The following is a 26234-nucleotide window of genomic DNA, read 5'->3' as shown; positions in this document are numbered from 1 at the left end:
TTTATTTTAGCTTGTGTTATTCAGTCAAACCTAAATGGTAGATCTATAGACAGATGTGGTTTCCCTTCTATCTTGTTAAATAAGCAAAGCCTAGGTGTACGTATTGCCTTATTGATTTGATGAAGCCACAAACAGAAACTATGAAAATAAATCTTGGTTTCCTCTTTGCATTTTCTATGTGCATAACACTTTCTCTGCTGTGCTTCTAGATTAGTATCTTTCACCTTCATCATTCTATAAAATAGGTTGGTTATTTCTTATCTAAAATGCTTGGAACCCAATGTTTCAGTTTTGGAACTTTTTGAGTGTCAAATTTTGAGATTAGGGATGCTCAACCTATTATGACTTTTCCATTCATACAAGTTTCTGTAGAAAATAAATGTTTAGAAGTCCCATTAGAAAACACAATAAATAAATTAAAAAGACAAATAGTCAAGTGAAGAAAACATTAGTAACTATGACAAATGGCTAATTTACGTAATATGCAGAGGATGCACAAGTCAAAAAGAAAAATGTGAACAGCCCCATGGGAAAACGGACAAAATATATCAATTGGAAGATCACAGGGAAGAAAAATACAAATGCACAACCTCATTTAGCAAAAAATGACATTTAAACTTATAAAATTGGCCAAAACCCAAGACTTAAAATGTCTAATGTTAATAAATATATATGGAAATATATACTTGTACATCTTTAGTAGGTTTGAAAATATGGGCAACCTTATTTGGAAGATAGTTTGCCTGTCCCTGTTAAATTTTAAATGTGCATACCACTTATACCTATAAGTTTATGTCTAGGAATTTATTCTTTGCATATTTACTATGATATTAATTTACAGTAATAAACAGAAATAATTTTAACATTTATCAATAAATAATATGCTGATACAATGCAATACTCTGAAATTATTATGAATAACTTAGTTGTTTTGTTTAAGATCAGATGGGAAGATATCTAAAGGTATTTTTTTCTTAAGTTACAAGCCCATTGGACAACCATACAACTGTAGGCTTAGTATAATCACATTTATATTTAATTATATATTTATGTGCTTATAAAATGCTCAACAGAGCTCAAGTGAACAAATAGTTTTTATAGTAAGAGTTAATGTGGGGGGAGAGAAAACAGGATGTGACATTTTTCCCTTTAAAAACTTCTTGATATTTTTATGGTGAGCAGATAATTGTTTTTGTGAGAGAGGGAATGACAGAGAGAACAAACCTTTGGAAGTAGCCTATCAGTGTAACATAGGATCTTGGTTTCTTCCTCCCTCATGAGTACATGTGCTATTTTTTTAATTGTGTATATTTAAGGTATACAAATTGTTTAAAGACACATATGTAGTAAAATGGTACTATACAAATTAATATGTTAGTCATTTCATGGTTGTCCATCTCCCTGTAACAGTAGCCATAATCCACTCATCTAGCAAAAATACTGAATACACCACACTACTGTTTACCACAGTCCTTGTGTTGTATATTGTACATTAGTTTTCCCAAGTTATTCTTCCTCCTACTGCATGCTTTGACACACATTTCCTTGTTTCCTTTCCCCACCCATACCCTACAATGACCTCTGACATTCTTTACCTGCAGGTAAGAACACAGCCCAACTATGTTCAACATATCTTCATCCCTGGTTCACTCAGTCTTCAGAAAATTCTTCACTCCTAAGACAAAACAAAAGAGTAAAGTCAGGAAATCAAAGGGAAGAGAGGCTGGTTAGGGACATATGGGAAGCTATATTCTCATGTCATTTATAAAGGATATGTATAAAAAAATGAGACCAATGTAACAAATTCTATGCTTGGATTTGATAGTGACTAGAATCAGAACCTAACGTGACAGAATAGCCTAAATGTCTTCCTAATCTTTAACTGTAACTAGATACTCTTTTATTACAACAGAGAGACTAAAAGTGCCCTACATTTATGAAGCAGACCTACAACTGTTCATTTTCAGTTCATCACACTCCTGGGTACCCCAAAGTCCAAGTCCCTTCCCTCATTGTGGTGTGACTCATTCAATAGCTGTTTCATGTTGAATTCTGTCCATATGCTCATTGTGGAGAAGCATCTCCTGTACACTCTTCACCCCCACTATACCTGTAAGATGCTTCCTATGCAGAAAAAATGCACACCGAATTTCTCTAGGTTTTCCAAATGTGGCAAAAACGAGAACTGGAAATATCTGACATTAAAAATAAATAGTGATTGCTCCCTCTCTTACATTTCCCCTTAACAATACTTCCTTTAAGCTCTTTTCATTAAAAGTATTTGCTTTGTGTCTATAATATACAAAGTACTGTAGGGGTTGCAATACAAATAAGGCATGGCTGTATACTTGAATAACGTAGTCTTACAAATAGGTTAACAACTATTGCTATTCTAAATAATTTACAAGAAATTGCTGATTTACTTCTTACAAGACTGAAGAGGGAACCATTATTTTTCTCATTTACCAGTAAGAAAAGTAAGGTACAAAGAGGCAAAAGAAAAAAATAGGCCCCAAGGTCAGACTGCTACTAAAGTGACAGACTCAAGAAGTCTGTGGCTGAGTGCACATCTGTACCACTCATCTCTCTACAGCCTCTCTGTATTCAAAGAGCTGCACTATAGAACAGCAAGTGTTAAATAGCCTTTAATGATACAAAGCACAATGGGAACTCATACAAAAAAATCTGTATAGAATATTCATGGGAATTACCTGTCAGAGATTATTTCAAGTTAAGATTGGACAGGCAGAATAGGGGCAATGTATTGTAAGCCAAAGCCACCCAGGTGAAAGCCTTCAGTGGTCAGAAATTTAGTACATTCAAGTAGTATAAACTTATTTTGCTTTTGTTATTTTTTTTATCTTCTATTAGTCTAGCAAAATTTCAGCGCAAGGATGAATAAACTAGAGTTAGTTTTCCATAAAATACAATCATCAAAATTATAAGGAAGCCAGGCAGGTGGCTCACAGCTGTAATCCTAGCTACTTGGGAGGCAGAGATCAGGAGGGTCAAGGTTCAAGATCAGCCTCAGCAAAGAAGTTATGAGATCCCACATCAATGGAAAAAACTGGGCATGGTAGTGCACACCTGTCATCCCAACTAAGGCAGGAAGCTTAAAATAGGAGGATTCAGGTACAGGCCAGCCTAAGTAAAAAGCAAGACCCTATCCTAAAAATAACCACAGTAAAAAGGGCTAGTGGTATGGCTCAAGTGGTAGAGGGTCTAGCAAGCCCAAAGTCCTGAGTTAAAACCCCAGCATCACCAAAAACAAAAAAAAAATGACAAGTGTTCTACCAAAATTCATGCAGTGAGTTATTTTAGCAGAGAATTTACCTGAGCCAAAACTGCAAACTGTAAGCCCCTATTCTGCTGTTCCTTGCTCAGCTTCAGGTCACTGCCTTACTTTGAGAGGTATTGCTTTTTCACTACTTGGTACAACACCCTAAATATTCAGAGAAGAACAACCTGAGCAACATACAGAAGCTCAGTACTTATGGCATTGATCACACACACCCTAGAACATTTTCCCTACTGGGTCCTGAAGGGTAAATAAAGAAATGGGAAGAAGACAGCTGGGGACACAGGTAATACATACCTGTCATATAAACTTTTACATTTTTAATTCTGCTATCTATCTTAGTCTGGTTGATCATTACTAGTGTCATTTAATCTTTTGTTCATTAGAGTTTGATAACTAGGGAAAGAATAAACTGAAAATACCATCCTGTCATTCATTCTTCAAGAAAGATGTAGCTAAGTCAATTTTTTGTTGTTGTTTTGCTTGGTTTCATCAACAAACGCTTGTGTTATATTTCTGGGATGGTTTGTGTGGTTGCTATTTATTTGAGGTTTTGCTCATAGTATTTAGCAAGTTGTCTAATTGCCATGCATAGTAGTGGAAAGGCCTGGGAAGAGTGTGTGTGTGTGTGTGTGTGTGTGTGTGTGTAAGCTGAATTTGTGTTCTCAGAAACACACCACTTACGAACTTTCTGGGAAATGTACAGAAGTTACTCTTACTTTGTTATTTATGAACTGTGGAGCATCCAGACGAACCAATCCCTACACCTTGTGAAACAGGGAAATCTTTGTGGTTTTCTTAATGAGTACATCTTATGAAAAGCCAGCTTTGCCCAGTCATGGGCACAGAGCAATAGCCAAGTGACATTCCATGAAAGAGTGGGTACTATTTCTCTCACCAGTCAGCCACCCCTGCCAAACTCCTACCTCCCAAAAACTCCCACAAGTTGAGGCTGCTTAGAAGTCTAGGTCAGTCCTAGGAAGGCAGGATCTGGGTCTTTTCTAAATGCTGTTTATAGAGAGACAACAGAAAGAAGGCAGGAGAGCTAATCACAGGCATGGGATTCTCCTTTAAGGCCTAGATTTGAAATAGGATGTTGTGTAAGCCATCTGGCTAAGAGTTAACTGTTTAATAAGTTAGCAATGCCAGACACATGATATTAACACTGAATTCACCTCCCAGTTTGGGGTAGAAGAACCACATTGGTAGGAAACATTGTCTAAAATGGTTTTGATAACTTTTTTTGAAGATACATACATGCACACACACACACATCATGTGTGTGTGCTTGGTCAATGAGAGAAAGAAAGCAGAATATAGAGAATCTGTCCAGTAAATATCAATGTTGTATTAATGATTCATTAGCATTTCTTTTCACTCCTCTTTAAAAAGAAAACAGTCTAGCAGATTAGCCTCTGATAGGATAGCGTTTTAGACCATATATCTCTAAGAATGGAATGTTTATTTCCATTGTTTTTAAAAAGGAAGGAAAAGGATGAATCTAATTCCTGTCCCATTTTGTCCTGATAGACATAGAACTGAAAGATTTGTAATTATAATTAATATAACAGCAACTAACATTTCTTAAGGATTTCCTTGGTGCTAAGCTTTGGTACAGGCACTTAGGTGAATTAATTTCAGCTTTTCACCATCCTGTAGCTATCCTAGAACTGAAAGAGAATAGGGAAGTATACATCCTCCAGCAAAGAGAATATTGCTTTTAAGAACCGGTTTATCTTTGGTTTCAAGAAATGCTGTGTGATGCTTTGCATAGATCTGAATGTGCAACGTTGGTTGCGGTCACACATAAAAATTTATACAAATTTGGTAATCCGTCTGCTTTAATAAAATGTGTATCCAACCATTGGATTTTAGAAATTTCAAAGATTTTATTTTTTGACAGGATGCCTGCCGTTTTTCTCTCTTGACTCCCGCTTGTTTTATTCATTTTGGGGTAGTTGCCAATTAGAACCAATTGGTAAGTATAATTAATGGACAACTTGAATTACCTCTTAAACCCCAGCCAAGAAAATTAACCATAGAACACTTCATTTCCTCTAAAGATTCCTAACAACATCAATTCCTATGACTTTATTTGTCTCTATCTCTTCTAAGACATCCAGCTGTATCAGAGATTAGGGACTCCCTATTTGTCACCTGAAGATCCCACATAGGACAGCTTGGTAGCACTGCTAGAATACTATTAAGAGGATAGAAGTATTTATTTGTCTTCCAGGCACTTTGCAAGACATTTTCATATGTATTGTCTCTTTTGATACACTCAAAAACCCTTCAAGGTGGGAATTACCTTCCTTTCATATAGTTGATGAATTGACAGCTCAGAGATGTTACATCCTTGTTTTACATCCCACTAGTGAGAAAGGTAGGTGAAAATCTAGGCTGATGTGATCCCAAACTTTTGCTCCTTCCAACCACATATGGAAATAATATCCCATTCAAAAAAAGACTCCCTAAATTTTTGTTACCTTGGAAAGCTTAGGGGTCATTCTTTCATTCAACAATATTTGAGTATCAGCTCTGTGCCAGACTCAGTTTAAGCATTGGTTTGTTTGGAGTGGGTCATCAAGCAGGACTCTGAAGAGGATGGAGAAACAACATAAGCAGGAAATGGGCAGGGTGATGGAGAGGAGGGGGAATGTGGAGCCAACAGAGGAGCTCCTGATCGTATACCCATGGCTACAGTCTTTCTTCATGTGACTCGTGGACTTCCCTTTGTCATCCTATGCCTGAGAATATATGAAGGAGGCTGGGAAGGCAAAGGGACGTTCAATTGTCATCACTGGCATCTTTTTTGATCATTGCACCATCATCAAATGCATTGGGATAACCATAACACGAAATTTTCCATCATTGAGTCCATAACAGTCCCATGACAGGGATAATAACCCCACATTAAAGATCATCATAGAACTTTTCCCAGGGAGCTCAGAAAGTACAAAGGACTTACAGATTAGAAAGTAGGAAGGAGTCACAGATTAACAGCACCAAATTCAAACCACATGACTTGAAAAGGAAGGTATGCTTTCTCTGATCACATTACATGTAAATGAAGAACACTTTATTGCTTTCTGTGGATTCTCTAATCTGTTCAGCCCCAATCATGCAGACTTTCTCCTACCTCAATAAACCAGGGAAAACATAAAATATGAAATTATAAATGGCAAAGACATGATCAATTCACTTGAGACTGACGATTTGCCATTTTTTAGATGTTCTCAACTGATCATGTGTTCAAAATCTCCTCCTTTTAAAGGGTCTTCCCTCTAAAGAATAATTTGCGTGAAGAAAATAATACAGCCTCAATCTCTTCCTTCTCTCCACTTGGTGAAATAACTTCACGCAAATTGACTGTCTGTCTGAAATTTGTCAATCAAGATAAGTCAAAATAATTTTGGGAGCCAGGCACCAGTGGCTTATACCTATAATCCTAGCTATTTGGGAGGTTAAGAATGGGAGGATCACAGTTCAAAGCTAACCCAGGTAAATAGTTTATGAGACTCCCATCTCCAAAAAGTAACCAGGGCAAAACAGACTAGAGGTGTGACTCCAGTGATGGAGCACCTGCTTTGTAAGTGGGAAGCCCTGAGTATAAACCCCATGGGGGCAACAGAACTAATTTTAGGGAAACCTGTTTATTGGTGTTTGCCTGTCTTTTAATTGAAGCTGGGAGCCCTCTCTTTTTCCCTGTTCAGGGACTAGGACAGTTTTTATAAGCAAATAAATCTTAGCAGGGGAACTGTCCACTATTCTGACAAAATCTCTTAGGCTCTTTTACATGTAGGGAAGAAGTTTGAGATCTCTTTGAAGGGTAGAATGATTTAGGTTGCAAATGTTTGGTTGGCATTATGGTCTCATGATCAGCGAAATTTGCTGTTGCTGGTCAGATATAATAGATTGCTTTATGATAACAGTCCTTCTTGATGGGACCGTGTTATATTGCTAAGTGAAGGGCCTTATATGTTTTTCATCTGTTGCTTTGCTAGCTCATTTTTCTCCCATAATACCATGTTGACATTCTGCCCTACCCACTCAAGAACAGTACAGTTCTGATTAGATAACACATCTGGTTGTCCCTCTTTGATATTTGCTAAAATATCACCCTTTCCCATCTCTACCTATCTGACCACAATCTATACTCCCTCTAAATCTCAGGTCAAAACTCTGCTTTCTCTCCATCCTAATCCCTTTCCTCTATGACCTCATAGGCCCCCATTCACAACATACCCCATATTCCTACATCACTGTCTAAACCTCTGTCATAGCGCCACTTCTTCTGGCAGAGAAGAAGTGTTCTGTTCTGTTCTGTCCCTCAACATCTATAGATTGTGAGCTCCTACAGAGTAGAGCCTGTGCCTTATCCATTTTTTGTCATCCTGAAAACTTAGCACAGTGCCTGGCACATACAACCTCAATAAATTGCTATTATAACTATCAATACTTGGCTTTCCTGGCATTATTTTTAGCTTTGCTTCTTAGCTTGACATAGAAATGTGACAAAAGGACTTAAGATATTCAAAACTAGAAAGAAAGAATAAAATAACAGACTAAAGGGAAAAAATGAATGGGAACATGTATAGGCAAAGACCATTATGAATACCTCTGACTCATGTATGAAAGCATTTAGTCTAGGAAATTTGACTGCGTTCCTGTTAACTTGTGATTACTGTCAAACTATTTCCAACTTACGAATTTAGAGCATCTTAAGAATACATTTTTCTGTTACTACAGATGCTATCATGATTTCAGTATTTCCATTTACACCAAAAAAGAAAGAACTATTGATTTCCCCCAACTTACTCAAAGTGATAATTGCCCATGGGTGCTTTTCAGTCTATATAAGGATCAATACACAGCTAACTTTAGAAAGTTAGATAAACATAAAATAAATTGGAAAACTTGTGCCGACTGAGTACCTTTCTGCCATAATCAACAATTTTGCAGTTATATACAGTTAGAAAAGATACAGTATCTCATTCCCTGAGGGTCTTCAAGAAAAGTAGGTTGAGATTTTTTTTTTTTGAGGTTGCTTAAGATAGTTGACGCCAGAGGATTTTTCAGAGGACCCTTCAGAATTCCTTCCTAGGATTTATAAAACTTTGTCAGTCCCTTCTACACGTTATTTGGAACATTCTAAGCCCTTGAAAGTACTACACATGAAAGTGAAAGGTGTTTTATATAGGCTTGAAAAATGACTCAAAACTGCTCCTGGATGTCACTAATCAAGTTGTCATAGTTTAAATAGAATAGAAACCAGTTAGCCTTGAACACAGATCATAAACCCATGGAAAAAAATGAGAAAAAATAAAGATTTTCTGCCTTAATCATGGCCAAATAAGCAAATAGCTTATTTTTTTCTCTCTCTACTTTGGCACCAATGGCTAAAACAAATAAGCAGCTCTTCCCCTCACTGAACAGGCTGTCCCTTTTTTGCACTGGAGGCCAGATTTCAAAAGCTCTGCAGAATTCTGCATGCCACAACCCAGCAGGCAAACACTGGAGTCCTACAGCCCAGGCAAGGGGAATCGACAACTCTAACAAGCTTTGGCGTCTCTGGGTCCACATGGGGTTCTGTGGGCAATTCCTGCTGGCAAGAGGCAGAGTGAAAAAATAGGAGCACCTCTGCCAAAACAGGGAGGTGAGGACTGAAGAGTCAGCTTTCCTGGCCATCAAACAAATCGAAGCTGAACCCTCCCTCATTAGCAGCATTTCTTCTACCCAGAAGGAGAACACAGGAAGCATGCACTGGCTCTGAGGCACATTAGGATTTATTAAGAAGTCCTGGGGGAGGCTGTGAAACAAGCAGCAATTGCACATGGCATGTCCACATGAAAAGTTTGGGCAGAATTAGAAAGCTCATTTCACTCGTGTATTTTCAGTCTCACATTCTGTTTTGTTGGCTTGTATGCAACAGGGTTTGTTTTGTTCTGTTGACTTATTTATCCCCATTATTCAAGCAATAAGAATTGTTGTAGTGAGTACAAATTATTATTCATAAACTTATGTAGGAAATGTCCTTAATTCAAATAAATCTAATTCCAAGATTCTCTCTATGTAGTTTTTGTTGTTTTGCTTTTGTAAATTCAATTTTTTATTAGGTTTCTCCATCCTCACCCCTATCACTCAGCTTTCCATCACTACAAGAAACATTGAGCTCACAGGACAGCAACTCCAGCACTTCAAAGGCTGAGGCAGAAGGATTGCAAGTTTCAGGCCAGCCTGGGCTACATAACAAAACCCTGTCTCAAAAACAAAACGTGAGGTAATCAATGTATAAAGAGAAAGGGTTATTTTGTCTAACAGTTAAGAGGTGAATGTTTATGATTGAGTGGCCACCTTGCTTTAGAAGCTGTGGTCAAGCAGCACTTCATGGTTGGACTGTGTGGTAGATCAAAACTGCTCACCTCAAGGCCAGAAAGAAAGAGAGAGAGGAGGAGCCCAGGATCCCACAATCCCTTTCAAGAGCAAGCCTACAGTGACCTAAAAACCTCCTGCGAGGCCCTACCTCTTAAAGGTTTCACCTCCTCCCAATTATGCCATTTTGGGGACTAAGATTTTCTCACATAGTAAGATCCAAATTACAGCATTCCCACACTGCCTTGCTCTCACCTTCCCATGCTTACAGAGTATTTAGAAAACTGAGAAGGTCCTCTTCACTTCCTTCAGCCAAAGTTAATACTGATACAGTAGTTGTCCAAGCCTGCTTCATTCTCCAAGGTGGGCAGCTCTGGGCTCCCATGCCAGGTAAAGCCATTTGGATTTTTGCTGTCATTGAATCAGTACTCTCAGGATTCAGCAGCCTAAGATTCAACATTCCATGGTTTATTTTACAGCATCCCCCTCAGACAAGGTGACTGTGGTAATTCCCCACCATTATGGAGCTTGTATATGGGGAACAAGACAAAAAATATGGAAAACAGGTAAAAGTGTATTGAATAATGATAAGTGCTAAGGAGAGAAGCAAAGAAGGCAGAAAAAGAGGTACAGGGAAGAGGCTGCAATTTTAAATAGAGTGGTGGGGAAGACATGAAGAGACAAAATGAGAAGAAACGACAAGAGATGAGAAAAGAGCTCAGAATTGAGTCTTAGCTCATCAGGGGCCAGGTGGATGATGCGGAACCAGCAAAGGAGGTGAGACAGAGCCAGGAGAGTAGACTATCTAGATGTTGAGTATTTCTAAGAGGAAGGAATAGCCAACTGTGTCAAATGCGGCTGGCAGGTCAAGTAAGAAGAAACTTAAGAACTGTCCATTAGGGATGTTGTAAATTTCTTCTCCCCGTTCCAGCCATGGATCTTTTCTTCCCCATCTCATCTGCTCCCAACCTTTCCTCCATCAAAGACACTGTCTTTCTCTTTTCCCTCTTCAGGACATTAGTGAGTTTTCCTTCCTTCCTTCCTTCCTTCCCTCCCTTTCTTTCTTTCTTTCAACAAAGGCTATTCAGAGAGCTTATCTTCAGGCAACCTCTGCTTTTTATCAACTCTGGCAAGCAACACAAACCTCCCACAAGCTGGGAAGAAAAGGACACACCAACGGCCCTCTTTGAAATCTGGAGAGGGAAAAACAAATGTGGAGTAAAAATCTAATTAGTAACTCAAACTATCCTAGATAATAAAAAATGTATTATTAAGTCTGTTCTTTACTTAAGGGCAAGTACCAAGTATAAAACTGAACATATACATAGACATTTTTCACTACTGCAGTAAAAATCTCCTGTCGACACAGGGTAAAGTATAGCACATGTGATTTTAAATAGTCCCAAATAGCCAGGTTTTTTAGATGAATGCAAAAGTATTTATCTGCTAATAAGGGCAATACATCAATCACCTACAACTAAAATGAATGTCAATGTTTGGCTCACATTCAGAATCCCACTCTGCTAGTTTCTCATTGTTCACAGGCACTCTGAGACTTAACAAACTAACAGATATTGCCTTCTGTGAATCATTTTTAACACATTGCTTAGGCGTAGAGGTGGGCAAACTGACCCACAAGCCAGATCCAGCTGACCATCTATTTTTTGTAAGTAAAACTTTATTGTAACACAGCTGTGTCCCTGCTTAATATCATGTCTCTGGGTGTTTTTTGCTCTAACCACAAAGCTGAATAATTATGAGAAAGGTCTGCAAAGCTGAAAATATTTACTTATCTGACCTTTCCAGAAATAGTTTGCTGATGCCTGGCTTAGACTTTTAAATAGATGTGTGGAAGCATATTGTTGATGTGTTTCAATCTCGCTCCATGAACTTTTGTCTTTATTTTGCTCCAAGAGGCACATCTTAGATTTCACTTTTTTAAAAATGGCAAAAATCTTCTACCCTCAGCTTTATGCTAGGGTACTGGTTCTAAAAGTGTGGTCCCTAAACCAGCAGCAGGATCATCACCTGAAATCTCCTTTGCACTAAAAATTCTCAGGTCTCCTTCCACACCTACTGATCAGGTCTTGGGGCCCAGCAGTGTGTATTCTTCCTGGTGATTCTGATGGGTACTACAATTGAGAGCCATTGTTCTAGACAAGACAAGACAGACAAGAAGAGCTGATAATTTGAAATGAGGATTTCTACCCACCTCTTCTCATAATGTTCAAACTAGTTTGAATCACGGTTTTAAGAGCACGCCTTTTAAGTGTTACTTTCTTATTGATAACCTTAGGATAGCCCATCTTCTAGATAATAGTATTAGCACTTATTATTGCAGTCAAATAGATTTTTGGCTCCAGCTGTAGGAAAAAACCAAATAGCTGTTTCTCATAGATAGAACAGAGTAGGACAATGAGGTTAAATACTCCAGTAATTAAGGACCCACAGCATCCCACAGCCCATGCAGTGGCATGCCTCTGGCCATGACTGTCTTCAGATTCCTTACTATTAGACTGGATGTGTTCAAGAGACAGAATGTAATGAGACATTTAACTCACGAGAAAAAAGTAGAAGGGATTTACTTACAACACCATCAAGGATATGCCAGAACTTGGGAAAAAATTGTAATTGCTATTTTCCCCTGAACATAATTTATGCAGGTGCTTGCTGTGTTGTTGCTGTTTTTCTTTGCTTAATGATCTAAACCTTCCCCCGAGCTTCATCCTTCCATGTATCCAGAGAAAGCAATAGCTCTGATAAGGAACAGCTGTGATTTAGGTGGAGCGGAGAAACCCAATCACAGGAAACACAAAAGGCAACAGTGACCAAACTAAGGCCCCTTATTAAACGTCTGAGATTGGCATTTATTTTTAAAAACTATCAGCAATGAGTTTGAGACCCTACAATGTAAGCAAGGTAGAGTAACTGTGCATACTGCTTTGTCCAAGATTAAATAGTTCAGGTTTATACCTGCCCTACCAAATATCAATGATGACCTCCACACACTTGTAAATGTGTCCTGCCTGATTGCACAATAAATTATATGGCTTCCTTAGTGCGAAACAACCAAGCAGACTTCACTACAATAAGTCATTCACTGTAAAGTAGTTTAAAACAACCTTGTTTTGCCTCCACTTGTGGTTAGTTTTGGTAACATGCTACCATTGTTGTTTTCTCTTAAGGAGCTATAAAAATATCAAGGAAAAAAAAAACACTGTCTTTCAGAGAAAGCCATATTTGCACATTAAAAATAAGTTAATGTTCCCAAAGTGGAACCAGAGGCTCAGGCTTGATAGATGATGCAGCAAAGTGAATGCCAGAAACAGAAATGGCAGTATTGTCATTCACAGCATTGGAGCTCCAGGAAGCCGAAAATACTATCCTCCTCTCTTGACAAGAATCAGACTGAAGATTAAGCACTGCAGCCAGGCAGATGGAGAGAAAAGTTTGTGTTTTGTTTTGTTTTTTGGTGATACTGGTTTGAACTCACAGCCTCACACTTGCTAGACAAGGTGCTCTACCACTTGAGCCACTCCACCAGCCCTTTTTACATTGGTTATTTTTGAGATAGGGTCTTGCTTTGCACCCAGACCAGCATGAACCACTATCCTCCTGTTTGTACTTCAGATAACTAGGATGACAGGCGCACAACCCCACACCCAGCCATTGGTTGAGATGAGGGATCTCTCAGCCTAAAACCATGATCCTCCCAATCTCCACCTCCCAAGTAGCTAGGATTACAGGCTTGAACCACCTTTCCTGGCCTGCAAAATATTATTTTTATCAAATTGTTGGAGATAATGACTTAGTGTGAAGGTCAAATGGGTTTGCCTGTCCACCTGAGCCTCCAGACACAGAGAAGAAATATGGTCTTCAAAAGACACTTTCACCAAGATGACTAACATTTGTTTCTGGAGGAGAAAGAAGTTTAATCTTCCTCACTCTTACTAACTAGCTCTCTCCAGTCAAGAAACAGATGATATTCACCATAATCAGTTATTCAATTTATATGCAGAAAGCGGAAAAGGATTATCAGAGGCTAGCTGTGTAACACTAATGGAGCTCCCTCCACATGGAAATGTAAAACCAGCAGAAAGAAGGTTCCCAGCAACATTGCCACCCATATTTCTCAGTGAGGATTTAGTCACAGTAACAATCACACTGAACATGACAAGTTATGTTTGGAAAAGACACCCAGATGCCCAGATGAAAACAATTTATCACCTTTCTTGGCATAGGTCAGAAGTTAGACTCACACTATGACATGTAAAATAATCCAAATAATAATTTATTCAAATAACCAGTGCTAACTTGGCATGGTGGGGTATGCCTGTCACCCCAGCACTGGAGAGGCTGAGGCAGGAAGATTTCGAGTTCAAGACCAGCCTGGGCTACATAATGAAACCCTGTCCAACCTAAAAAAGAAAAGAAAACAACAATAAACTTAATGATGATGATACCTTTCCTTAGTCTTATGTATAGTAACAGTAGTGAGTTATTTTAGTTGTTTTCATAAACTTGGTGGTAAATGAAGGCCATCCCTAGCCTACCTCACCTTAGCTGCTAAAAACTATCAATCAGCTCAGTGGGAACAGAATTTGGTTTCCATTTCACTGCAAAGAAATAATAGTTTGGTGGGCATCCTTCCAGCAAAGGGAAGAATGGAAACCTTTGTTTACATCTGTCTCCCCAGGGTCTGAAACATTTTGTCCCTCTAGCTGGGTCCAATTCTGAAAACAGCACAGCTATAATTTGGAAGTACAGGCAGTTGAACTGAAACTGGCTCTTCAGTCCCTAAGAATCTGGGCTTTTCCAGATGTAATCTAGATGGACAGGTGCAAAGAAAGCATCTAACCAGGTCATTCAGCGTGTTCTCCTCCAGGCTCTGACCACTACCATGGCCTGGTAATTGAGGACTATGAAAGGATGTCACCTGAGGACTATGAAAGGATGTCACCTGGTAGACTGTTATCTTCACTTTCTGCAAGACACAGCCATAGTGTTGAGGTGTGACAGTCAGTCCCTTTGTAACAATCTACATGTTCCTGTATCCTCAGCTGTACTATGCCAAGGAATGGATCCTAGCTTTGTGTGTTTTATATTTGTTGTATTTCACAGGCATTTGTTGTCTAAGAGGAGTGGAGAATCTGTCAGAAGCAGCTTACAATTTAGTGGAAAAAAATCTTTCATTGAAGCAAGACAGAGTAACTGCCCAAAGATATTTTTAAAATGAACAATGGGACCACAAAGGAATGAAAAATTAATGCTGCCTGAGAGAGATGGGTAGGGCCTTAGAAACTGGTAACACTTGAACTAGACTTCAAATCGAGTTGGAGTCTCCGAGGAGCTAAAATAAATAGTAGCCCTCTTCCTCAGCCAAGCTGTAAACAATTTGAGAACAAAAACTAGTCCTGGGTAGAACACAAAATACCACTTTTACTGCTTCTAGAGGACAAGTGGCCAAAGATGGCTTTAGGTCTATTGGCCAAGTAAGCTTATAATGACACGCAGAATGAGGTTGAAACCCATGGCAAGCCTTCACCTCCTCACCCTCGTGAACATCTTCAGGACAGGGCCCCTAGAGGAACTCACAGATCCCAGACTCTGTCCAGACCGGCAGTTGCCAGCAGGAAAAGTGCCAGGCTGAGCTGACCAACCCAGTATTCCTTTCAAGTTTACCAAGGGGCCACACAAGAAAAGGGACAGAGAAAACCCAAAGTTGTGCTCAGGAAAATCTCCTCTCCTGCAGACAAGATGTAGGAAATGATTCTCTTTCTAAAGACCAGGATGGCTGAGGAGAAACCTAAAAATAATCCTACACAGAGGGTCGTGAGGATAGTTTGGAGAGAGCTGAGTGGGTGTGAAAAGAGAGCTCTGGGGAAAGATGGGATGCAAAGGAAGTCTAGACCCTGAACAAGGACAGTCTTGGATTTCACACTGAAGGATTTGGGCTTTTTTTGCATTTGCTAGGTAGGTTCTCTACCACTTGAACCACACCCCACAGCCCTTTTTTGCTTTACTTATTTTTCAGATAGGGCCTCATGTTTTTTTGCCCAGGACTGGCTTTGGACAGTGATCCTACTACCTGTGCCTCCCACACAGACAGGGTTACAGACACATACTACAGCCCGGGCTCTTTAGTTGAAATGGGTATTGCTAACATTTCTTTTTTGGTTGCACTGGGATTTGAACTCAGGGCCCCATGCTTGCTAGGCAAGAATTCTATCATTTGAGCCACACCTGCAGTCCTTTTTGCTTTAGGTTGTTTTCAGATAGTGTTTTGCTTTTTGCCTGGGATCAGCCTCAAGCCTTGACTCTTACTATACCTCTTGTGTAGCTGGGATTACAGGCATGAGCCGCCTGGCCTGTATTTTGACTTTTATCTACGAGTAATGAAAATCCACTGGATTTTTACAGAAAGATTGTGCTTATGAGTGATAATTAGCAATTATGTGAAAATTTTTACAGAGGCAGGGAAATTAGCCAGGAAGTGTTTTCAGTAGTCCACAGGAAAACCAATGAGCAGAGACCTTGAACATTTGGCATTCCTGGAATTTGGGGGAATTTGATGCACTTTCTATACAAGAATGAACTTACAATGTTTAAGTTGAAATCACCATAAGAAGAGGACTAAGATAGAGAGAAGAAAAATAGAGGGCATGAATCAATTCATGTTATAATACATGGAAGTGTCACAAGGAAACTCCCTGTATAGCTATCTTAAACAAACAAAAATGCCTTTCTTTCAAAAATGGAGAACATGGAGGTAAAACAGGTCCTGTCTGGGGTTGGTACCAATGGGAGGATAAATGGAAAGAGTGAAGGAGGCTGAATGTAGTGGAAATATTATGTACTTATGTATGAAAATGGAAAAATGTTGAAACTATTCCAGGAATGAGGGAAGGAAGGAGGATAAAGAAGAATGATTGGGGAGTAGGGGTGAATCCAACTATGATATAAGAACTTTTATAAGTATCACAATGTACCCCCTGTACAATAATAATAATAATAATAATCATATCTGAGTGCCTTGGGCCACAGGTCAGTTGACTGATTGAGGAAAAATTGCTCATGTCATAAGACACTTTACAATTTCTATGGAAATAATTACATTGTCACTTAACCTATGAGAAATCTATATGTACTGATAGAAATTCAATAGCCCACCTTCCTGTCCTTCTTTTACACCCAAAATTTTAGTGGGCCACTAAAATTTTGCACTACATTATGTGCTGGAATTTAAAGATAAGTCTGCCTAACAAGGAAAAGAGATGTGCAAATGTGGAACTAATAAGGTTAAACTTCAAAAGCGATATGAAAGGTGCTATGTTTTTTTTAGATCATCATAGTTGTTTGGAAAATTTATAAAGCATATTCAATGGCATTTTTTTTAAATAATGCTATAAGATCACACAAGCAAAAATGGTTAACTCTGCCTAATGGAGGTGAAAGGAAGGAAGCTGTGGGAGACTTGTCTTTAAACCTGGAAAAAGAAGGATGAGTATGTTATTCATGGAGAAGAAGTCAAAAAAAAAAGCGTGCCTTAAAAAGAGAGAACTTTTTACTCTTGAGGCAGGAGAAAGTAATTGTGGTCTCCTTTACAAATGCAAAGGAAAAAATGTAATTTGGGAAGGGCAAATTAATACACATTAGCAGCAATACCGCCCTCATTCCTTCCACCTCCCTCCCTACCAGCTCTTCTCTGAATCACAGGCTAGTCTTCCCAGGTTTTTGCAGTCCATAATCCCACCCCCCCCACATCCCACCCCAACCTGGCTGCTTTGCTTCTTATCAATTTTGCCAAAAAGCCAAGGAACTTGCATGAGCTGTTGACTTAGATCCCGGCATGCTTGTAAGGGAATATGGGCAAAATATTACAAAGTAAAATGAGTTAGAATCACTCCAGTTACCTTACATTAGAGAAGGCAAGGTCAGCTTTTTGATGTGGGTTTTGAACACAACAGAGACTAAGATGATCGCTTTGTTTGGGAGAGCTTTCTTGTAGACTTAGATCAATTACATGAAAACATTCATTCTTTAGACAATGGCCCCAAAGAAAATAATGCTGCCTTTTTCCTCCTATGAAAATAATACTTGCCTTGCAGCCCATGGGATTGGACACTTTCTATTGAAATTATTCACAGGAATGCTGCTTGGATGGCCTAGTAGTGTATTGACATTAGGAGCAGAATATTTCAATCAGAGCTGTCTAGCCATAAGGGAGTAACTTTTCCCATTAAGTCAAAAGCTAAGTTAGTTTGTAAGCATATACTATCTCAGAGTTGGTTTCTGGATTTTATTTGCATCTCCTTTCAACCCATAGAACTCAAAAGACTTAATAAGCAGAATAAAGCACTAAGGAGAATGCATTTGGGGATTGCTACAAGAGGTCAGCTACCAGAAGCAGAACGTTTTAGCCTTTTGGATACAAGCCAAAGGCATTTGGCATTCTCAGCACATTGGCAGTCTGAATGAGAGGGTATTCAAACTTTAGAAAGGCATGTTTCAAAGGATTTTGTCTGTCAGAACATCCTTGTCACTTCAACATATAAAATGCATTCATTCTTGCATCCATCTTTATGAATCATTTATACATTTAAAGCAGAAATCTTTTATAAACTTAATAAATATAAATAAGCATCTTTATATTTGTCTCTTTTTTTGTGGTCCTGGGGATTAAACCAAGAGCCTCATGCATGCTAGGCAAACAACCACTGAGCTACCTCCCCAGCTATATTTATCTTTGTTTATCCATAAAGTTTGTATTGAGTGCCAGGCTGTAAGTGCTTTATATCTAATAACTCATTTATTACCCAAATAACCCCATGATTCACATACCTGCTCTGTGTGCTATATGCTATGTAAGTTATCAAAATATATTTTTGACATATCGGTATATATCGAGCTGAATTTCTGCACTTCTAGGACAGGTATGGTTCCAGCTAATTTGATATTCGTTTTATGAAATCTAACCATGCTTTCAGGGCTTCCATTAGCAGAGAGGTAAAATAGACTAGAGACAGATGTACTGAAAGTCGCTAAATGGAAACAGGGGTCCACAGGAAGCCTGAGATGGATGGAGATAGAACGGATTACAAGGAGGTAACAGATTCTGTACTATTCTAGGCAGGCAGCCTACAGTCAAGGAAAAGCCTGATCCATGAGAGTGAGACAGGTCAGCCTTCCAGAGTATGAAGTACAGACGATAGTGATGGGGGGCAAAGTCCCTCCAGGGAAACCCACTAAAGTAAAGGCAAGATCCAGCTTGGGGTCACTTGCCAGAAAGGGAACTGGCATTCTAGCCTCTGCAAGATGTGGAAAATGGTGCTACTCAGTGGGAACTAAGGCTATTCAGAGATGAGGCATTGATCTCCTTGCCTTTGGGCTTAGACCATGGGAGGACAGAGTCCAATTTCCCACGCAGCTGTTAGGGTGCAGTTTCTTGACGTGCAACATAGTTGACTTCTTTAGGTAAGAGAAGCAGAGCCACTCCCCATGACTAGTAAACAAGATTCCCTCATGATCATTGGTTATGCTCCAAAATAAAGCCTCTCCTGACACAGCAGAGACACCAGGCACATACCGAGCGTTGACATGAATATTCCTCTTACAGCCCACTTATTAAAAAACAACCTCACTATCCTGAATTCTTTGTATGCAGAAATTATACTCTCGGTCTACTGGGTTTTTCTGCTTAGAAAAATGCCCACCAGAAGGACCTTCTTGGTATTTAAGGGTGGGTGATGACTGCCACAGACAGAGCAGAGGTGAGATAGGAGTAGAATGTTATTAGCAATAAACAGGAGAAAGAAAGCAATCTACAGAGAAAGGAACATGTCTGTATGAAGGGTTGGCACACTACAGCCCTCTTTCCCTGCTCCTCCACTCCCTCCTCTTTCCACACCTACACGTCTTCCCTTCCTCTCATTTGAGTTATATGATCTCTCCTTCAGGATGCCTCTGCTCCCGTTTTCTTCCTGCAAACAGACTTCTTTGCTCATTGGTTCACCTTCTCAGGGTGCCATCAGAACACCACTAGCAGAGCCTTCACTCCTCAAATGGGCGTGGTCACACCTATTCTCCCAGTCATCCACCTGAGCCTCAGGATCTACATTCCAGTTCTAGGAGGGTAGATCAAGCCCACTGCAGGTCTGGGATGGACCTCCAATTCACCTAGGTTTGAAAGAAGCCAAGCCACTCCTCCAGTGCTATGTGCAGGCCAGTTCTGTGACAGGGGCATATGAGAGTTGTGGGGGAGGAGGGAGAGCAGACACGTGAAGAGTGTTTCCAGTGCACCTTCCACAGTGACCTCTTGGGCTGGCTTATAAGATTTCTCTTTCAACCACTCCCCCATTCCTCCAGTTCTGTCCTTCTGCCTTCGATTACTCAACAGAAAAGTAGGAAGACAATACCCAGTGAAAGCCTCCAGTAGGGGCTAGTGTAGGGTTCCTATGAAAGTGCTGGGAGCTCCAGCAATGTACAGATTAATTAGCTAAACAGTATTGAGAACAAACAGGAGAGCATGAGTTTACCATATTAATTCAATAGATTTTTACATTCCCAGTCTGATGGACAAGAAATGCTATGCGCCATTAGTTTTCCATTTTTATCACTGTCAGAGGCAATGCCATTAATTGAAACCCTATATCTTCAGTATCTTGACAACTCCTTATCTCCAGCCAAATTTGCTGATATGTCACATGCCCGGATAAAATATACAAGCATATTTATTCTGGTAGATTGATATTAACTTTAAATGTGGAAGGACTGTATATGGAAAAACTCCATTAAGTTAAATACCAGTATGAGAATTTGTCATAGACATAATGACAAGAAAAGACGTTGATGAAATTCACATTATTTTTACCCCTACTTAGTCCTAAAGTGGGCTGGAAACATAGGTCTTGGAAAATTGCCAACTCAGGTACAGATCCCAGCCACCTTTCAAGCAATTTCTTCCCAACTAAGAAAAAAAAAAGAGAGAGAAAGAAAAACATATCTAGAAATGAGGTATCCTATTGCATGCAGTTTTATTTTGACTCCTTAAGAGTTTATGTGGTACTTTGTATTTCCAAATGCTTTCCAAGTGCAGTAACTCACACCTATAATTTCTAGCTACTCAGGAGGCACAGATCAGGAAGATTGTGGCTTGAGGTCAGCCTGAGCAAAAAGTTGGCGGGAACCCATGTTGACAAACAAGCCAAGTGTGGTGGCGCATGCCTTCCCAGCTGCATGGGAGGCATAGGTTAAGAAAACAGTGCTCTGAGGTCAGCCCCTGTCAAAAACATGAGTCCTTATCTAAACAATAATCAAAGCAAAAAGCTAAGATGTGGCTCAAATAGTAGAGCACCTGCGTAGCAAGTGCAAGGCCCTGAGTTCAAAACCTGGTACCCAAAGTGTAGTAATAGCACATAGTTTAGTTTACATTGGATTTGACCTTCAGCAATTGAATATATTAGCAAGATTCACTAAAATTAGTTCACTTTAGTACCCATTTCAAAGTAAAGTCAGACATATTCCAATTATTGTTACACAAGTCTTGAACAGATAATGTATCCTACCTCCAAAACTGAAAGCAATATCTAAAACATCTGCTTCCATGGAAGACTTAAGAGAAATTCTACCTAAACTAGGCAGTTTTTTTTTCTTTTGCTGCCCCTGAGTATTTTCTTAGGCTTACTTTTCTCCAAAATAGCTCAGAGATTTTATTTTCCTATTACAAAAATATAGCATACTAGAATATTCTCTTTCTGTACAGCATTTCCATAACTGGAGCCGAATATTCATGTATTCACAACTGAGAATCTTCTTAACTTGTAAGAAGCACCTTCAACAGGCTGAGAAAGAGAATAAGCTTTTGAGTATTGTCAGCTAGATACAACTGATCACCTGCTTTATTTAATTTTCCTACTTCCATCTCATAGTTTGCGACCATAGAAGTGATGGCCTAATTAGTTAAGGGTACCAAGAATCTAATTCTGAAACAAAATTTGTTAAAAATCTGTGATATTGTGCCCATCCACATGAGGGGAATAAGTTGTCTACCTTCTACCCTTCCATCACTACAGGAATAGCTAATGTCCCCCAAGTTTGTGGAAAGTTTTGTTTGAAAAATGCAATATTTAGAGAGTTATTTAGTCTTTATGGCCCCAATATGTAATCTATAGGAGATGATGATCATGTTTTAATTGGCAAGATCAACCACCAAACCAAAGCCTAGGTTATTTGAGTAAGAGGGTGTGTGAAGAAGACATGTTCAATTCTTTTTAATGTTATGTAAGTTATAATTATGCAAATTTAAGGCTGTGCAACATAAAATTGGAGTCTCAAATATACACCATTTCCAAGCACAGGAATAATACAAACGTTTTAAAACATTAAGAATCACCTTATTCCAGATCTAGTATGGCCAGGAATTAATTATTTTGTAATTGTTACAAGGCTTTTGCTGGTAAACAGAAATATCTCCTTACTGATGACAGGCTTAGTCTTGGATTGGGCAAGGTCTTCAGGAAGTCATCTCACCCAGAGTGCAAACCCACTTTCTGAATGACACATACTTTAAGAATCATGATCTAGGATTGGTCATTGAGACTTAGGTAGAGAACAGTCTTCCCTCAGAAGCACACAGGTAAATACGAGCCATTTTTAACAGCAAATAAATGATCCCCAAGGACCATAGCACTTTAGATCATATCTGGTGATCTTGACATAAATCCAAGGTGTTAGTTGAACAAAATCCTCAGTAATCCAGACATTTCTCTACAATACCAAATATTTTCATGACTGCCTGAACTGATCATAGATTAGGGTTTTATGTCAGAAGAAAGAAAAATGCTTGAAAATAACAAAAAAAAAAAAAAAAAGAAAACCTGCCTAGAATTTTGAATCATTTTTTCTCTGCCACCTGTCTCCCTCACAACACCCAACAGTCTTTCCTTAACCAATTTAGATACTTTCCACTTTTGAGGGAGCCCTGGCTGAATTGCACAGCAGACAGAATGAGATGTGACAAAAATCTAAGAGGTTATCTTATACAAATAATTAGGGTTTTGAATGCAATTAGAAAGCCCTAGGTCAACCTGGAATCCTGTAAACTATAGCTGTTAAAGGCTATCTTGATTCTAATTGAAGAGTGTGGCAAATATCTTGCCTCTTGTTGCTTAAGACAACTTAAATTTTATTCCCAAGTTAAATTCTAGTAGAAATCTCTAAGCACTACTACAAGTCTTTGTTTATGGAAGAAAATAAAAAATGACTACAGTCAACTAAGGAATTAATCTACTTTCCCCCAAAACCAAAAGAACAAGAATTCACACAAAAAATGCCCCAGAGAATTCTAGACAAGCTTTTTCCTAAATAATACATATTTTTCAGTGTAAATCTAAATAACTTTTATTTGAGTGGGAGGTTAATAGCCAGTAGGTCTAAGCTGAGTAATACAGAGCCACGAGAATCTTCAAATGAACTGGTATTAATTTTTGGTTGAGCATAAAAAAGATGGGAGCAAGCCTTGTGGATCCAGTCCAGCTCCAGAGGCAGAGGGTTCCAAAAACATTTTGTTGTATCACTAATAAGAAAAAAAGTTTTAAAAGTTGCTTCTTTTCTATGAGGTCATATCCTGCAGATCCCAATTTGTTAATTTTTCTAGAGATTTTTCTAACTATTCTATATCCCAAATCTAACTTAGAAAACAAAGTGTGGACAGAAAAAAAATTTTATTAAATAGGGAAGAAAAGGAAAGGAATGGAAGAAGGGTAGTATATAGAACTGTACCTTGGAAGGCTTAGCCAATCAATACAACTAAGTAGTATTAAGGAGATATAATTCCCTTGGATACAGAATTTTGCTTGAAAACCCATCCTAGAACTTATCTCAGTAAGATTCATAAGATAACACAAACTTGTGCCTGAATGTGTCAATGTGCTTAAATTAGGGTGAAATTTCGAAAGGTTCGTTATCATGGTATTCATGGATAAGCCTCAGGGATCTGTGAATCCCTTGAAATTGAATAGAAATATCTTTGTGTCTGTCTGGATATGCATTTACTTTTCTAGAAAAAGGGTCATTAGCTTTAATCAGAATCATAAAAGTATTCTAAGATTCTTGCCTCCAAAAATAGGATAAGAACCATTGCTTTAAGTCATTATTAATTATTTAATATCAGAATAATGGTTTGTGTGGGGTGTGCGTATGTGTACACAGACAGAAAGGCTTAATGATACCATATCTTGGAAAGTTCAATTTATACTAAGCATAGTATTTTTAAGCATAGACTGGTTCTGTACCAACTTTAAGAAATTCAAAAATGCTTTTAATTTAGGATATAATGCTTTTATTGTCTATGAAAAACATTCTGTTTTCTATCACTGAAGGAAATAGAGAAGTTGTAAGTATAGATATATTCAATATTTTTAAAAGGGAGACTCTGCTCCATCCAGTTTTCAGCACTGAACTTGGTCTGACTTAATCATCTTGATTAAACATATGAAATCCTATCCTATTTCTGTATTTCTAGAGGCTATGTTTTGATACATTGACAAATATATTAGCAAGATATAAATTCAGTTTATTACTCTCAAATAAATCAGCCTATTAAAACCAATTCTTTATACCTATGTATCCTATCAAACGGAAGTGATTTCCAGCCATATTGCCTATTGTCCTGTAGACACCAGAACGTTGGAACATTCTAGAAGGTCCACTCTAGGTCTTCTCCCTCCATTAAGTAGATCACACTTAGTCTATGAGCTGGAGTAAAAATGTCCCACTGATAGAATTCATGCTTGAGAGTAGAATTTATTCTACCTGGAAGCGAGAAGGCTGGGAGCGGGGGGAGGATGGGGTGAGAGGTGGCACAAACAATGTATACACATATGAATAAATGTATAACCAATTTTTTAAAAGTTCACAAAGATGAATTTCATCAGTTATAGTTAGAACACTTTATTGACCCAATCTAACAAAGAGTTGAATATAAAATGCATGACTGTCAACCAAAAAAAAAAAAAAGAGTTAGAATTTGGCAAATTATAGGATCTCTTAGACAATCCTGCAGTGAGTCTAGCTATATTCTTTGATATAAAACAGAAGGAAGGGCATTTTGTTTCTTGATATAAATTCAGTAATAATGGGAGTATGTGCTAAAGCAAAGCAAAGGGGAAAAGTAAAGCAAAGTACTTTAAGAAATACCTCATAAAATAACTCTAAAACAGGCTATCTTTTCCAAGTCATATCAAAATACAGATCCCTATAGAGGTACACGTTTTTGATAGGACAGCAAATTCTAAATAAAAGAAGATGATGTGTTAGCTTCCCAAGTTAGCCTCAATCTTTAAAAGGCCTTTCAATGGAACTTAACGGTTTTAGTTGGCAGCAATGGGAAAGTGTCTCCTTCACAGGAACCCAACAGGCTTGAAAAAGACCCGCTGTTCAAGTCTGTAAGGGGTCCTAGGTCAGAGAGCATGGAGACCTTAAACTTCTCTGTCCTTGGATTTTAAGGAGTAATTGTCAAAACCTCCCCATCCACAGAAAGTTAGTGGGACCCTAGGTCACGTCTCTCTCCCAACTCTCTCTAGAGAACATGAAGAAATCTTGACATCTTATCTTGATCAACAATCATTCTTTATATTTTTAAATGTTAGCTTTAAAACAGCACTCATTTTATGTAACTGGGATTTTGAATGACTCCTTTAAGATGAAAATTGAACTATGAAAATCTATCTTTTCTGAGTTCAAAGCAGTAAGGCTCCATGAGACTGAAGTACTCATGTTATAGAAGTAAATAAGGTCACATAAGTCAAAACTTCTTGATAATAAAGCATAAAACAAACCCCAGACTATTATTTGTCAGTGGGAAGCCAGCTTCCTGATACAAAATAAAACCATAGCAAAAGGAATGAGAAAGAGAACTCAAATGATCAAAGGTTGTTTGTTTATGGTTTTTATAGGTTCATCTTTACAGACGTGACATAGAATTTTGGTTACATTTTTTAGATAACTATTTTGTATACTCTATAAAACTATCCCATTGTTAAGATATTGCTCAACTTCCTAACTATTCTGAGGAGGTAGGGAGAGAGAATACAGTGTGATATCAAATTGAACAAAAGGAAGTTGTTATATGGACATTGATAAGACTTAAAATGTCACATGAAAATGAATTTAATAAACAAATCTCTCATGGGCACTCAATACTTCTTTTATGTCTCAGGTTGAACTATACATACAGTGCTGATAATTGAGCAATTTTTACCTGAAAACATCAGTATCTTCTGACTTGTAATCAATAACTTTAATATTTTAGGATAAATCTGTGAAACCGCTTAATCCAACTGATTTCAAAGGCTGAACACCAGCCTTTGGTGAGTAGTGAGGGATGCAATTAAAGCACATGCCAGGTGTCCTGGGTAACCTACTATGACTACTATGTTGTTAAGAACCAATAATCAAGTGGATCATCTATAGTCAGAATACAGAGCTCCTTAACGTAGCCAATAGTTGATTCAACAAGCCCCCCACTGATTTTGATAGACTTTAATAAAAATACCTATTTCTTACC

General features: G+C 38.4%; 1 protein-coding gene and 1 long non-coding RNA gene across 16 annotated transcripts in view; one reads left to right on the top strand and one right to left on the bottom strand.

Moving 5' to 3' along the window:
* The window catches only part of Trpm3 (transient receptor potential cation channel subfamily M member 3), an 835737-nt gene that overhangs the window by 598561 nt on the left and 210942 nt on the right, over nucleotides 1-26234 (top strand). For 11 of the 15 annotated variants that reach the window (XR_012440467.1, XM_074052021.1, XM_074052023.1 and 8 more), the window contains exon 7: nucleotides 5202-5276. The exons of the other annotated variants lie outside the window; for them this stretch is intronic. Coding sequence is in view for 10 of the 11 variants with exons in the window: in XM_074052021.1 (XP_073908122.1) it covers nucleotides 5202-5276 (75 nt within the window). In the remaining variant the exon portion in view is untranslated. The remainder of the gene's footprint in view (nucleotides 1-5201; nucleotides 5277-26234) is intronic. 15 annotated transcript variants of the gene reach the window in all.
* Nucleotides 1058-26234, bottom strand: part of LOC141415442 (uncharacterized) — a 200619-nt gene continuing 175442 nt past the window's right edge. The window contains exon 3 of the long non-coding RNA XR_012440469.1: nucleotides 1058-1675. This is a non-coding gene — a long non-coding RNA (uncharacterized lncRNA). The remainder of the gene's footprint in view (nucleotides 1676-26234) is intronic.

This window comes from Castor canadensis, chromosome 13 (assembly GCF_047511655.1).
Source record: "Castor canadensis chromosome 13, mCasCan1.hap1v2, whole genome shotgun sequence".
NCBI classification, from domain to species: domain Eukaryota; kingdom Metazoa; phylum Chordata; class Mammalia; order Rodentia; family Castoridae; genus Castor; species Castor canadensis.
This window is presented reverse-complemented; position numbering and strand designations above follow the sequence as displayed.